This window comes from Cavia porcellus, unplaced genomic scaffold (genome assembly GCF_034190915.1).
Source record: "Cavia porcellus strain 051 isolate PalLab524CR breed Dunkin Hartley unplaced genomic scaffold, mCavPor4.1 scaffold_2, whole genome shotgun sequence".
NCBI classification, from domain to species: domain Eukaryota; kingdom Metazoa; phylum Chordata; class Mammalia; order Rodentia; family Caviidae; genus Cavia; species Cavia porcellus.
In genome coordinates, this window is record NW_026947485.1 from 4636639 (window position 1) to 4651937 (window position 15299).

The following is a 15299-nucleotide window of genomic DNA, read 5'->3' on the forward strand; positions in this document are numbered from 1 at the left end:
AAGATCTCTCTTCTCTCTCCCCTTCCCTTCCTTTCTCTCCCCTCCTCTCCTCTCCTCTCCTCTCCTCTCCTCTCCTCTCCTCTCCTCTCCTCTTCTCTCCTCTCCTCTCCCCTTCTTTCCTCCTCCTTCCTCTCTCCCCATCTCTCACTGAAGACTGAACCCAGGGTCTTAAAAATGCTAGGCAAGCACTCTATCTCTGACCTACAACCTAACCTCATTTTTTCTAAATAGTGGTTTTACCTCACAGTATCTTTGTCTGAAGTCTCCGTGATTAATAATGCTAGAGGCACATAAAAAATATGCAGTGATCCAGGGGGGAGTTGAAAACAAAGTGATCTTGTACCTAGAATGTGTGTATTGCTTTCCCACTGAAGTTCTGTTTTGTGCAACTTGCAGCAGTGCGGTGCGGCCCATGAACCTTCTATGTTTAATTAGATGTAAAGTGATCTCAGAGTCTCAGGGCTGTGTGACTGTGTTTATAAAATCAAACAAGGGAGATGTTCTCTAATAATTTTAAAGTTTTCCAAAAAATTTTTCAACTAGTCTTTTTAAACTAAAAGTGACCAATGTGCAGTTGAAAGATTTGAGGAGGTGCTATTATTTGATTAAAAGCTATTGGAGATAACTCATTTTTATTACCATGTATCCTGAGACTTAATTTCAATAAATATTTTTACACTATCATCTTTAGAACTGATATTTATAGTCAAAACTTATTTGCACTTTCTTCTTGTTGAAAAGCTAATAACATTTATCTTTAAAATATTTGAGTTCTAATTATTTATTTAACCTGAGACTATATTAATCATTTTCACACTGTACACTTCTCACACAAAATATTTAAATGTTTTTATTCATTTTTTACAAAACACGATTTGCAATGTAACATTTGACATACATGTTTAAGCTTATCAAACATGAAATTTAAATGTACAATCCTATAAATCTGCATATATATATGTCTAATATATGTTAGAAAAAACTTATTATTAACTGTTAAGAATATAGTAGCTAAATTTCAACTCAGAGATCCTAAGGAGCAATCTTAGTCCATCCAGTTTGTAAGTACTTTGGGCAAGTTACTTATTTATGACTACTGTTTAATTCAAACAACAGTGCAGTAAGATGTCTATTATATTAGGCTGTACCTGTTATGTAGTAAGTACTCAAAAATTTCATTTTTCTGATTTTATTTATTCATGCATTCATATGTTTTGTTGAGCTTGTGTTGTGTATGAAATCCTAAATAGGTGTACAAAAACTATAGATTTTTTTTAACCTCAAATACCTTACAGCATAGAGAGGAAACATTTACAGAAATGATTATGAAACAATATAATTACATAGTAAAACATTAGTATATACAATAAAATGCAAACACAGATATTTACCTGGAAAAATACGTGATGTTTTTAAGTCTGGTACCGAAGTGGAAACTTTAAGAATATGGTAAAAGCACACTGTCTCAGCGTTTTGAGTCAAATCCTATACTTAAATTGTGCAGCGACAGAAGAAAGGGTCCTGCCCAAGAGTGAGCAGTGGACAGGCGGGAGAACAGCGTCTGCACACTAGCTGCCTTGTGTTTTTTAAGATCTCAGAAACCCACAGTCGCCAGAAGTCTGATTCCTGGTGGTATTCCAGCTTACCACAGAGAGCGAGGATTATTTGAAGAAGCATGGCCCATGTCATTTATTTTAATATATTATTATTAAAACCTAAAATTTATAACACCTGCAAATGTGTCAAACTTTACATATTTGAGTAGCATCTAATAATGAGCGGATTTCTGTGCTGATCAATTATGCTGATGTTTGGAAAGAGAAGAAGTAATGTGAAACTCAGGATAGGAACACGAAGAGGAGATGTACTTGTAACAACACAAAGAGTAGATGTCTAAATGTTTGAAGCTTATGAGTAACTGACTTGAGTAGAAAAAACAGCCCTTGATGATCATATTCTACCCTGGTTCCACTTTGCATTACAAACTAAAATGCAGACTTTGGTGGACTCTTTAACAGAACTTTTCTCCAGGATAAACAAAAGTGAAAAGAAAATGGTAAAATTTATAGGTTCTTCTTTATCTTTATCCATGTACAGTACCTAGATCTGGAAAATGAAAATAAATAAAAACCTTTTAGTGTGTAGGGATTCTCTCATAGTCTCATAAATAATGATAAAATTTGCAATTATTCCAAAGGAACCCATGCGCCATGATAGCTTTGTCCTCTATGTCCGAGCTCAGGGCATTTCCAGGATTAAAGCCCAGCTGGGTCTGCATGGAGTCTGACCAACTCTCCCATCAATTCTGAGCTGCTAGATATTAATCTTTGGGGAATGTCTCATGTCTTGTTTATTACTGCACAAGCATTTCCAAACTCCTAGTGTCTTCCAAGCCTTTCTTCTTAAAGCAATTAAATCCCAGTAGAGAGGTCATGAAAACGAAGTAAGTTATGAGGACGTAAGGTAGAATCAGTGTGTCATTTCCAGCGTTTTATTTTTCCATATTTGTTTTTACTAACATCTGGGGGAAAAAACCCAATCTTTGAAGTATTCGAAGAACACATGTTATCATCCTTCTTTTTCCAAAAGAGACATGCATTCCTATCTTTCCAAAAGTTCCAAGGCATGAAGAGATTTAATTATACCAAACCATATCAAAGTAAAACAATTTTTGTTTAAAAATTACGCAGTTCAAGCTACAGTGACAGCAAAGTGACCTATTCATAGGTGAGGCCCAGCCAGTCCGCAGGGAGCGTCCTCTGCCCCACGAAGGGGACCTGTCCTAGGGAGAGCCCGACCACGCCTTACTGCTGTGTGTAACTCAGGGTCCCGCACACCTGACCACCTCCCATTCAGGACATCAGACTTTCCTCATGCGTGTGAGCTTGCCCCGTGGAAGTGATACAAAATTATTCAAAATGAGACATTTTGTTTTATATTTAATAAAATATCAAGATTTTAGCAAATTGTAGAGTTCCTAAATACTTCGTTTTAATGTATAACGATGATTTTGTATTAAGACATACAGAATTATTAATGTACCTAAACACTTATTTTTACAGGTGAAGGGGATACCACGCCTACAATCAATTTAGACCGTGAGTAATCTTTCTGACTATGAAGTCTACCTGCATCTCTTTCATAAAAATATGGTGTCATGTTTTGCAGAGTAAATATCACTTTAATGATGTCCATCATAAAAAGTAAAGCAATTACTTTACTTTTTATTAAGTATGAATTTTCCTAAGTGCAGATATAAGAGACTCAAAGATAGTTACATTCTGAGACTTAAAACTCAATTCTATAAGAAAATTTACAAGCTATTTAGCATGAGTTCGAAAACAGCAGTGATGTTTACCTTTATTTGGGGGCATGGTACATAAAGGGCCTCTTTTATGTGCCCCCCCCTCCAACTGAGCTCAGTCTCCGAGCCCAGCAGAACGAGCTCAGGGACCGGAGGAGGGCATTCAGCACCTGGTTCGGTCTTTAAAGCTGTGTGTAAGCCAACCGCCTTCAGGCAGAAGGCGATGCAGGCAGAGAAGTCCAGTTAGTCCTCAGTGGGAGGATCGCCTGCCAGCTGCTTGGTTTTAATTTTCTCATATTTCTGGGACTGAAACAAGCTACTCTTTGAAAAGATCACCTGCCATGTGCAGGCTGAGAAATCAGAGGAAAAGATATTCCAGATGTGGACAGAGTGTAAAGGGTAAGGTGGGGGCACAGAGGAGGGCCCGAGAGTTGTTCTCTCTGAGATTCTGAGTTAGACCCTGGGACATGGTGACTTAGATGTGATACTGTCATTTGGATACAGTCTCAGGCAGTCCAACGCTGACAACATGTTCTAAAAAGCTCTGCATTCTTACTGTTACAAACACCGAATAACTAAATTGCGCTGCTTTGTTTTGATCATGCTGTGGGTGGCTGCAGATATAACCAGTCTAAATGGCTTCATTTTATTTGGAGGCCAGTAAAGGCAACACATTAATAGTGTTCTTGAAGAATTAAGTTTCAATGCGGGCTGAGCAAAGGCCCTGTCACCATCATGATGAATCTTAGCTGGTTTGAGCCCATTTGGTTTTCTGTCAATGACAGACTTGAGGTTGACAATTCTAGGGCTGGATGTGGCACTAAGATCATATGTCACCCCTTTTACAAGTGTTCTGATGCAATTGCAGACCAAAGCTTACGTGTGCACAGCTATCAGTGAACCCAAAGTTTGAAGAAGCCCTGGTTATTTCCCACTGTTATGCTAATGCTGTTTGATCCTGTTTTCAGATCCTGTAATATCTTGTGCCAAAACAAAGCAACTACGAGTAGTTAATGGGATTCCAACACGAACAAACGTAGGATGGATGGTTAGTCTGAAGTACAGGTAATTATTCATAGACCCGAATATACGTGTTTGAACTCTTTGCAAAGTCCTGTTCCCAGCAGCGTGGTCGCTTGAGGGTGAAGTGTATGCCCTCCACCAGGTGCTGGTCTGAGGAGTTCAAAGAGGGTTTGGTCCTCACCTGAGGGGTCTAAAGGAGGTTTGATCAGCCTCTGGCTAAACCATGGGTTTTGGCGTCTGCAGCTGGTGCCTCAGGCAGTTGTTTAAATGTCCACACCGGGCTCACATGTGTTGCCATTGTCTTTGAGTGCCAGAGCCACTATGCCTCTGACTAAACAAAGTCGACTGTGTAAAAGAGCCACTTCTGCATGGCACCATGGTATTTAGGACACAAATGCTACTCACTTTCCAATTTTAAGCATGCTGGGTTTTTTTATAACATGTCTATACGTAATCACAACAGACATGTTATGTTTATTTTTAATTTCTTGCATTAAATGAAAAAATGACATTCTAAGACTTCACTGTATTTCATCACAAAAAGGATTAACACATTTTTAATAGTTGTACAGTCTTGACTTTATAATCAGTGTGGACAAGTGGGCTTTCTTGATGGTCTTAAGAATCAGTAACGTGCTCCACATAAAATCACTTTGCAGATTATATCATACTACAGAATTAGGCTTAGTAATTGTGCCGTAGGAACTAGGTGTTGAAAATCTGAGTGCACTTCAAAGTTGTTGCCGCCTATTACCTACTTCGCGATGAGTCTCTGTGGTCGCTGGAATATCGTGTCTCCTCCTGTGCTGTCAGGTCACCCTGCAGCACACTCCATGGCAGCTGACTTCCACCATGCTTTCCCTTGTTTTGTAGACACTTCTGTTCCTCGGTCTGAACCTTTGTCCCCAAATACTGTGGCTTCCTCCCGCAGTGCCTCATGCCCGAATGTGCCTCCAGCTTCCAACCTCAACGTGTCTGGCTTCTCTGTAAAGCAAACAAACAAACAAGCAGCCATTCCTGCTCCTTCACCGTGAGCCTCTGAGTGCAAGGACATACATCTCTGGTTGCCATTCCAGTGTGTCTGCTCTTATCAGTGACATTAACGTAGAGCAGAGCCAACTGGAAACTGAAGCCTTTGCGAATCCGCCAATTCCTGGCAGGCGCAGAGTTTACCTCTTTGAGTTAGAGCTGTCAGTGACCGTAATGTTGCAGGAGACGGTTTAAAGTTGTCTCCATTGTATCTTCCCCTCAAGGAGTATTTTAGGTGATGTAATATTTATGCCAGTGATTCTAGTGTAGCTGTCCTAGGTTTGCAGTACTGAAATGGAATTATGAAGCCAATAATAATGTGAGTGATTGTGTGATGTGAAGATTTAATAAAGACCAAAGCTTTTGAGTGTTTAATTTTATTTTAGAAAATGGTCTTTATAAAAGAAATTTAATTACGTCAATACAATTGTAAGTCTTTTATCATCAGAAATATTACGAGAATTCACATCTCTTAAGTTACTGCTAACTCATAACCCTGGAGAGGAAAACCAACTTAGACTTTTGAGTTATATTCATCGAATATAGAAAGAAATGTTTGTTAGTCTTCGTTCCTGAAGATCCAAGTAAACGTTTTCATCAAGTCAGGGTACTACCAACTTTTAGAATTGTTTGCTTTAAGCCCATGTTCTTAGTAACAACAGCTGTTGGGTTGTTCTTCCAAGAATGTATCTACTCTCATCCTCCTGTGTGGTAGAGACAATAAATAACCGTGTTCTCAGCCTAAGAATGTTCTAGTATCATCCTCCAGAGCTGAACATCTGTATTCCTTGGAAATGTAAATCAGGAAATGTTGTACTTTTTCCGTGGTTCTGCCAAAAATGAATGGACTTACAGCTTTCGGGTATCAGCAAATAAATGTACGAGTACTTACTGTTTCCTATAAATATTTTACAGATCCCTAAATGACTTGTCTGGCAAGATTGCTTTACTTTTATAAATGAAATATTATATCGTGGGTCTTACACTGAGCAGATACTTTTCGAAACCAGTAACACTTCAACATATCCCTCTTTTCCTTAGAAATAAACATATCTGCGGAGGATCGTTGATTAAGGAAAGTTGGATCCTTACTGCAAGACAATGTTTTCCTGCTAGGTAAAGTGTTTTTTAAATCAATATTTGTTTTCAGCATTGTAAACAAGTGCCTACTTCTCTTGAGTCTTTAAAAAATTATTTTATGGGTGCATTTGAGCTATATGTAATGATTACATTTATCGTAGGGAGTTTGGGCCTGAACACGGTATAAATTAATTTTTCTTTTATCCCCATTCCCCTCACCCTCTAAAACTATTCTTCCCATCCTTATTTTAAGCTTAGAATATGTCATTGTTTTACAGAGATTCACTAGTATAAAGTGAACAAGTTAAGGCTTTAGAATTTCACTTACAAACTTTAATCTCATTGATAATTTCATGTTTAGTATTACTTCAATTTACTGCTTTGCATGCTAGCATACTCACTTGGGAAAATGTTTCTTTGCATTGTGTAAATAAATTACGTTCCAGCCTCCCACCTGCATTCTTATTTCCATAGAAAAATTCTTTTTGCTAAACTATCAACAAATTCTCTCCATCCTTGCTTCTCCTTTCTAACATAGTGTCTCCCCAGAGTCACCCTGGGAACCAATTTCAATGAAAATTAGCCTTGAGGAAAGAGAGAGGACACTGCAGTAGACTGACTTCCCAATTCCTAGCACGGTCACTTAGACTCTGTTTGTTTAAATGTCAATCCTCATTAGTAAACCAAATATATGCACAGCTAAGATAAAGCAAAGTTTGCAGAGACATTATATAATTCATGTAAAAAATTTTACCTGAATGTTTATACGTGACATAATTTCTCACATGTATAATCAAAAGAGTTTTAAAATGCTCACTCAGATTTCTGCAATTTAAAAGCTCTTTCTGCCTACATACGCTTGTAGCATTTAGAATCCCATAATGAATGTGTTGTGCATTTTTGCTTTACTTTGTTTTGAGAAAGGACCTTGCTATAGCGCAGGCTGGCTGTGAACAGGAGGCAATCCTCTTGCCTCCGCCTCTCGAGTGCTGGGGGTCTTCACTTTGAGTCAAATTTTAGATTGTTTGTTCATCTTATAAGAGAAAATAAGGATATGTACTAATGATATTGCTCAATTGGAAATATGATTTACATGCCTTTTTTTTTAAACTTAGAAACAAAGACCTGAAAGATTATGAAGCTTGGCTTGGAATCCACGATGTCCACGGTCGAGGCGAGGAGAAGCGCAGACAGGTTCGCAATGTGTCCCAGCTGGTGTACGGGCCCGAAGGCTCGGATCTGGTGTTACTGAAGCTCGCCAGGTGAGTCCTGTCAAAGATCGGGGCTGCTCACCAAGTCCAGAAGGACCGAAGTGTCTTTTTCAGCCATGTGGCCATTCTTTCCATCTATGGGTCTTTATTATCTTGTGGGTGCAGTGTTAGTGCAGAAATGAATGCTTGGAAAGCTGTCAAATCTGATAAATGGGCTGGGCCAACAGTCTAATCAGCCTGCTTCCAGCTGAAGCTTAGTGAGCATCTACCTGACAGCTTTTAAAAATGCAGAGGGACACAGTTTACCAAGTGGCAGGAATACTTACCCTTTTCTCTACCACCTACTGTAAATTTGGTCATCATCATTAGCCTTCATTTTTCTCCAGTTTCAAGTAAGGGAGATCTCATTCTCTTTAAATACTGCCCATGAGCTTTGCATGCCTGATGCCAATGCTATGTGGACCAGCACCAGCGACCCCTTCCTCCTCCTTTTTTTAGACCTGCTGTCCTGGATGACTTTGTCAGCACCATCGATCTGCCTAATTACGGGTGCACAATTCCTGAGAAGACCACCTGCAGTGTTTACGGCTGGGGCTACACCGGATGTAAGTGACTTTTCAAAAGGGGAGGCTGCATTGTTCTGACCTTGGCGGGCTCCCGGCCTTGGCAGTGCCCGCTGACAGTGCGTGCTTTGCCCCGTAGTGATCAACGCGGATGGCCTGCTGCGCGTGGCGCACCTCTACATCATGGGCAACGAGAGGTGCGCCCAGCATCACCAAGGCAAGGTGACACTGAGCGAGTCTGAGATATGCGCCGGGGCCGAGAAGATCCGCTCGGGGCCATGCGAGGTAAGAGTGGGATCTTCAGGGCAGATGCTCTGTGCGGTCACAGCTTCCTGTGGCCAGAGATAACCCTGACCTGGCTCTTGCCTTTATTTGAATTGATGGTGAAACAACTCAGGCCATGTTGACAGCACACTCCGATGACAATTGTCCTGCAAAAGAACAGTAAGTGACGGCATCCACAGCTCTACCAGAGGCTGTTCCGGTGAGGAGGATCCAAATCTGTGATACCATAGCTTGGCGTTTTCCTAATCTTATCTGATCTTCCCAAAGTCTCCCTTAAATGAACTTCATGAAAATGTTATGAGATTCATGCCTGGCTTTAAACTTTCAAATGTGTTTTTGGTTAGTGTGTGTGTGTGTGTGTGTGTGTGTGTGTGTGTGCACATGTGTAAACAAATTCTATTTTTGAAAACTTTAGGGTCAAAGTGTGCGGCTCCGAGAGCTTGGGCATTTTCATTTGTAAGGCAAATGTTCTTTCAGCTTGCAGGGCTCTGGTCCCTGAACCACAGAGACAAGCTGTTCAGCTGTAATTTCAGATGTGATGGGGATGTGAGATGTGTGCTCTCAGGCTCGAGCTGTGTGCCGCTGGGGCAGTGTGTCCACAAAGCATGGGTGCGAGCAGTGATAATGGGATGCCTACTGGTGCGTCAGGAAATGTGCGCCCCAAGTCCCATCATAAATATGCATTGAAATGTGTGTGTTAGCGCTTTGTGCTGAGATTTTTATTCCTGAAGAGAAAACATTTACTAAGTTAACGACGTTTTAGAACTGCTTTTGAAAGATATGATTAGAAACAGATTATGTGTTTATAAACACTTTCAAATTTGGTTTCTTTCCAGGAAATGAGCATTGTTGTGGTACAAGGGAAACATCTAACTCGGGGAAGAAAAATGGTTCTCTCTTTAGTCCCCAAGAGTTCTGCGAGCTCACAATTTGCAAGCTAGACCAGCTCAGGGCCTTGTTTTTCCTTACTAATGTTAGCCTGTGAGCTGCTTTTCAGGCACAGTCTTTGGTCCACTGTAGCCTTGAAGTATTCGTTCCTTTGGCTCATTTTTGTTATTGTTATTCTTATTGGTGACTTGAATGTAATTGAATTCTGTCACTTGTCAAAAATACATTTACCCTCCAGAATGTACATACCTCTGTGAGTGTGTGTGTGTGTGTGCGTGCTTATGCACATTGAAAATAGACAATTTAACCACTGAAGGAAATTTGAAAGAGAAATCTCTCTGGTGTGTATATGGTTGCAACAGCATCACATCTAACTAAAGTCTCCAGAGCTGGTTGCTTTGAAGAGCTCCTGTCAGGAATCATTCAGGCATTTAAAAAAATAGTTTTGTCATCTCCTGAAATAGACTTCATACAAAGTCTTCTGCAGCAAAGGTTTTCCTTACTGTTGGAAGGTTTTTCTTCAGCTCATCTTAATATTCCCTGTCCTAGAAGATCGATGTCTCTCTTTTTCCACAGGCATCACAGAACTAGTTTCTGCACTAATTTAGATGTCACTTTAAGAGGAAATTATAATTGTCTCTTATATTCTTATTTACATAAGGATGCCTGAAGCCAGCTGTCACATGTATGGGAGACACATGGCACATGAAAATGATGTGACATAGTTATAGGAATTCTGCAGAACAGAATGTATGTTTCTGGATGTGTAATTACGCATCACCCTGTATGAATATGAAGGCACAGAAAAACACACACATCCAGCCATTGGTCTACACTCTCCCTCACTGTCTTTAGTAATACAGTGTGGACATCCAAGAGATTCCACTAACTCTGATGCTACGCTTCTGAAAGAGGGTATGGAGTAATGATATACTGATAGAGACTATTGATGCCAACGATAAATGAAGGGACATTTCTTGCCTGGAAATAAAACTTTTAAATAACATAGAATTATTTTATTTACTAGAAGCTTTCTATTTCACTTGATAAGAGCATCTGAGGACAGATTGGAAGAAAGGAAAAGACAGTTTTAGAAATAAATGAAAATGTAATGGTTTAATCATGAAAGCCATGTCATAAATTTTCTTTACTCATATTTTCTCTGCATTTTTCAGATTTTCTATTTTGAACCTAACGGAACTACCTGACGATCAAAATACACATGAACAGATTTTATGTAGTGAATGTCGGTGGTTGTTTCTTTTCATAGTTGATAAAGGGAAAATACACTTTAAAGGATAAATCAGTGTTTAGGAAAAAGTGAGCCGTTCTCCAGGGAAGGCTTCATGCAGCGACCCTTGGTGCTTTGTGTTCATCTTGGAGGCTTCTGTGGCTGATCCCCCGGAGGACGGCCAGGGCCCTGGAGATGCCTATTTTGGTCTCTTCCTGGTCCAGCTGTGGTCCTCCCGTCTGTGTCTGTGTCCCCTTGAGTTGCAAGTCAGTGGAGGATGACATCAGCAAGTTTCAGTTTCCGTTCTGAATTAACATGTCGCTGCTTCTTCTGCCTAGGGGGACTATGGTGGCCCACTCGTCTGTGAGCAGCACAAAATGCAGATGGTCCTCGGTGTCATCGTGCCAGGTCGCGGGTGCGCCATCCCCAACCGCCCTGGCATCTTTGTCCGAGTAGCCTATTACGCAAAGTGGATACACAAGATAATTCTAACGTATAAGGTACCACAGTCATAAGTGAAGCGCATGCGTCCAAAGCATCCATCGGTCCACGACAGTTTCACAAGAAGATTTCAGAGACCGTGGAGTGGAACTGTCACCTAAAACAACTACTTGAGTGTCGTGTTTGTTAAGATACTCATTAATATATATGGGTGTTTTCTGTCGTTTTGTTTGTCAGTGTTATTTTGTAAATGTTGAAGTGAATTAAGGTACATGCAATTGCAGTAACATAACTCCTGAAGATACTTGAATGGATTTAAAAAGGCGAAAGGTATAATTGCTGGGTTATAAAGGATTTAATGGAACAGATCAGTTACTCTCTCCACGCTGCTTTCCAAGGTTAGTTCCTTAATGATGAATAAACCATACGTTAAGCATTATTTTAATCTCACTCAATTTATACCTTGTGATCTTAAATTGTAACTCTATATTAAATTCTAATACCTATGCCATTTGTGATAGCTCATTCAATTCTCCTCACTGTGTACCCCGAAACAGTGGTATGCAAACTTACTGTTGCAAAATCCCATACCTGTTACATGTACCTGGGTACACTTGTGCTATGCACTACAGTTCAAATCACGGTGTGTCTAGTGTAATCTCTAAATATTTTAAAGGTGTGGATCTGTTATTTTTCTTCAAAAACAAATGAGAAATTTCTAAAGATCAGTAGAGACGTGAAGGGAAGATACAAAAGAGAAGTGACTAACTTCTATACATAATCTATAGATGACCTCTACTGGAGGGTTTGTAAACTGAGGTTAGGACCTGCAGAGTTACATGTTGCCTAATCTGGGTGTTTACATATTTATTATCCTGTTATTTCTCAGACTTCCTAATTCTTAAAGGGAAGAAAATAATACATATATTTATATTATTTCTTTCCTCCAACTTAGGGTCATATATTTATGCAAGGTATCCGTAGATCTAATGTTCCAAAATATTTAACTTGTCCAATTGTACCTAACTTGAAGAAATGTACAAGTGTCTTGGTCATTAAAAAGGGATTAAACTAGCTTAATTCCAAGACTTTCTCCTGTGACTGGATTCTGGATTCACACACCTTAGATTCAAAATATATAATATATAATTAAGAGAAAATTTAACGTTTGCCCCAAAATTTTGTTAATAGTCTTTCACCAAATTATGCATTAAACTAAATATCAGAGCAAAGAATAAAAAGGGTTTTCTCAACCTTGAAATATTTTAGTATAACACTTAGAGTACTTTAGAATAATACTTTATTCAAGTAAAGGACAAATTGTAAGTGGGAGGAACTATTTTGTCTGTCTGTGTTCCATTTTTTAATGTGGAGTTCAATCTGCTGAATTGGATATTTTGCCAAGATACATTCATTTTATCTTATTTAATACAGGTTTTTCCTAATGCCATGGGAAATATCCACATAAGTTTTGTGTTCTGCATGATAATAGCCAGATTGGTACATTTATTATTCTGCTTGGCATGACTAGCTAATAATCATGTAATTGTCAAGAACTGCAGTTAAAAAGCATCAATAGAATAGGCTCTGAATTTTCACAAAATCTTCCTGTATAGACCAGGAATAATTTGGCTTGAATCTACTTTCCCATTTCTCTGTCTTGGTACCCCTAACTCATCTGTCTTAGGGCCATGATTCCAAATGATACCCTAAGATTTCTCCAGTGAACTGCTCAACCTGGAGTACGTGAATTCTAAATTTATGGGAGAGGTTAGTCCACAGAGGACAGGACAGTGAATACAGAAATGCTTTATGGAAACTGTGCCAATATTTTAGAATTTTTTTTTAATAAAATGGATCCTGGCATCGGGAAACAAAGAGAGTTCTAAGGTGTTACCAGTCCACATAAACCTCTTTTAATGACACCTCTCTTTCCCTTCTATAACGCACCATCCTAATGAAAGCACAGACATGTCAAAGGTACATTGCCAAAATATTAAAGTGCTTTGCATAGTTTCTTCCTGCTGAAATTGCCAAATTTTATTAAGCAACATAATTATCCTATCAGTATTGTGACCATGGCCATAGTTTAAAATACATTTGGGGGCTGGGGATTTAGCTCAGCAGCTCAAGCGCTTGCTTGGTAAACATGAGGTTGTGAGTTCAATCCTTGGTACCCCAAAACAAACATGAAATACTCACATTTTAAATTTTTCTTTCATGTCATTGTCTGTAGATTTCCATGAAAATAGATAAAGGTTAATCTAAATGTAAGATGTAGCTAATCTTTAGATATTTTGAACTTCGCGTTCGCTGTTTTATAAAAGGATAAAAATAGCATGAATGAATCACCAAACAGGGAACTCACGTGTGCGGTCTCCCTGGTAGATTTAGGTTTTCGTACAGTGCCCTGAGTATAACTGGCCATCTACCATATCCTTGTTAGGTCAGCTGGCAGGACAGGGCATGATCCCATTATTCCCGGTGAAAGATTCTATTTATCGGGTCTTTTTCTCCGGATCAACTTCAAAATAATGAACAAATCCAGTGTATCCAGAAATCTGTTTTATTAATATCCTGGAGGAAGGGCCTTTTAAGTTAAAAGTTTCTAATGGTCTGTTTGTTTTGGCTGTTCGAATAACGCTTTTATGCTGTTCTAATTGTAGACATTTTCCTACGTCTACCAGAAATAGAAATGTAACATTAAAATATTTGTCATAACGCCTCTGCTGTGCGGAAGCAATGATCATCCTTTTGTATGCTTCTTTAATTTTATTGTAAAATATATGATGACTTTTACCTGTTTGCTGTGGGCAGGTCCTCAGTGAAATGGTTTCTATGGAGTCGATCTCTGATATTAACAGGCTCTTGCTTGCAGTCCAAGTGTTTCCAACAACCAACGGGGAATGTGGGACACTGGGCGCGAGCAGCTAAAGATCATGGCATGTGAGAGTAAAGCTGTATCTCACTTATTCCTGTGAATATTTCTTGTTGGTACCAATGGTACTGCCCAAAGTGAATGTTCTAGCCACAACATTCTCTGGGAAAAGACACTGTCTGTCACAAAGTGAGAGATGGCTGCCAGGCCTTGTCATGTGGTTTTTAAACTTTAAAAAAAAAATGCTAGTTTCACAATATAAAGATCATGAGGTAAAGAGTTAATCAATTCTATACTAAAAAACCTTATTATATTGACTTACTGAAGTTCAAAGAAATAACTAATTTCCATTACTATGTATCATGTTAATAGAAAAAACTCACTGGAAGAATTAAATTGAATAAGATGACACATTTGTCTTTTCAAAAATTAATACTTCCAGTAAATTACTTTTCATGATTAAGTCCAAAAAAAAGTTTTGTCACAATATTCAACTAATACATAAAAGGCTAAAAATGTCTAGAACTTATAACTCTTTGCAGTGTAATTTTTAAGTAGGCTCATTTCCATTTGCACAGAAAGTTTCTGTCTTTAGGAAACTGAAAATAGAATACTGTGGATACTATGACTGTCATATGTGTAAATAGGAAATCAATAAGCTGCCTATGAGTGGTGTCGCTGGATGCTTACCCGAAAAGGCGGGCACCGTGGTTATGACTTGTACTATAAAGTTTCTGTAGTTAATAAAGTTGTTATTTTTATAACCATGATGATATTATTCTTAATAATAATAAAATATTTTATCAAAATGCTTTCTTTCTCTTTTGTAATTTTATGCATGCGTGTGTGTCTGTCTATTCTAAAACTTGAATTCAGAAGACAGAATCACCATCGATTTCATGGACAGGAATGACATGCACTTGGCATAGGAAACAGCATATGATTATTTATAGAATTAAGAAAGCTTTTGTTTTATTCCAACTTTTATGCATTGTAATATCAGTAATTTTCATTAATCCAGTAATTTGGCTTCTCTAATTGTGAGACATATTTATTCACCTATCTTATTTGCTAGCCTGAAGCAACATCCTAATTTGCCACTACATACAAGAACATTGCTGTGAATGGTCACTTGGTTTCTTTCCCACGTTACTGTATATTACAGAATCAATTTTAAATTATTACGTTAATCAATTTCAGGTATCTTTTCAAAACACGCAGCACAGTCAGAATGAATAGGAATAAATGGATTCATTTACTTCATATTGGAAAAACTATTGATGATGTAATAACATGCATTTCTCAGACAGTGTCACAGTACAACATCCCTAACAAAGTGGTTTACTGATTATTCTGGCATAGACCT

General features: G+C 38.6%; 1 protein-coding gene across 2 annotated transcripts in view; it reads left to right on the forward strand.

Moving 5' to 3' along the window:
- The window catches only part of Hgf (hepatocyte growth factor), a 63223-nt gene extending 48478 nt beyond the window's left edge, over nucleotides 1–14745 (forward strand). For both annotated transcript variants that reach the window (XM_005003642.4, XM_013152461.2), the window contains exons 13-19: nucleotides 3063–3098; nucleotides 4273–4369; nucleotides 6398–6472; nucleotides 7552–7698; nucleotides 8146–8252; nucleotides 8350–8495; nucleotides 10953–14745. In XM_005003642.4, the coding sequence (XP_005003699.1) occupies nucleotides 3063–3098; nucleotides 4273–4369; nucleotides 6398–6472; nucleotides 7552–7698; nucleotides 8146–8252; nucleotides 8350–8495; nucleotides 10953–11129 (785 nt within the window). In that variant the 3' untranslated portion in view covers nucleotides 11130–14745. The remainder of the gene's footprint in view (nucleotides 1–3062; nucleotides 3099–4272; nucleotides 4370–6397; nucleotides 6473–7551; nucleotides 7699–8145; nucleotides 8253–8349; nucleotides 8496–10952) is intronic.
- The last annotated feature ends 554 nt before the right edge of the window (nucleotides 14746–15299 follow it).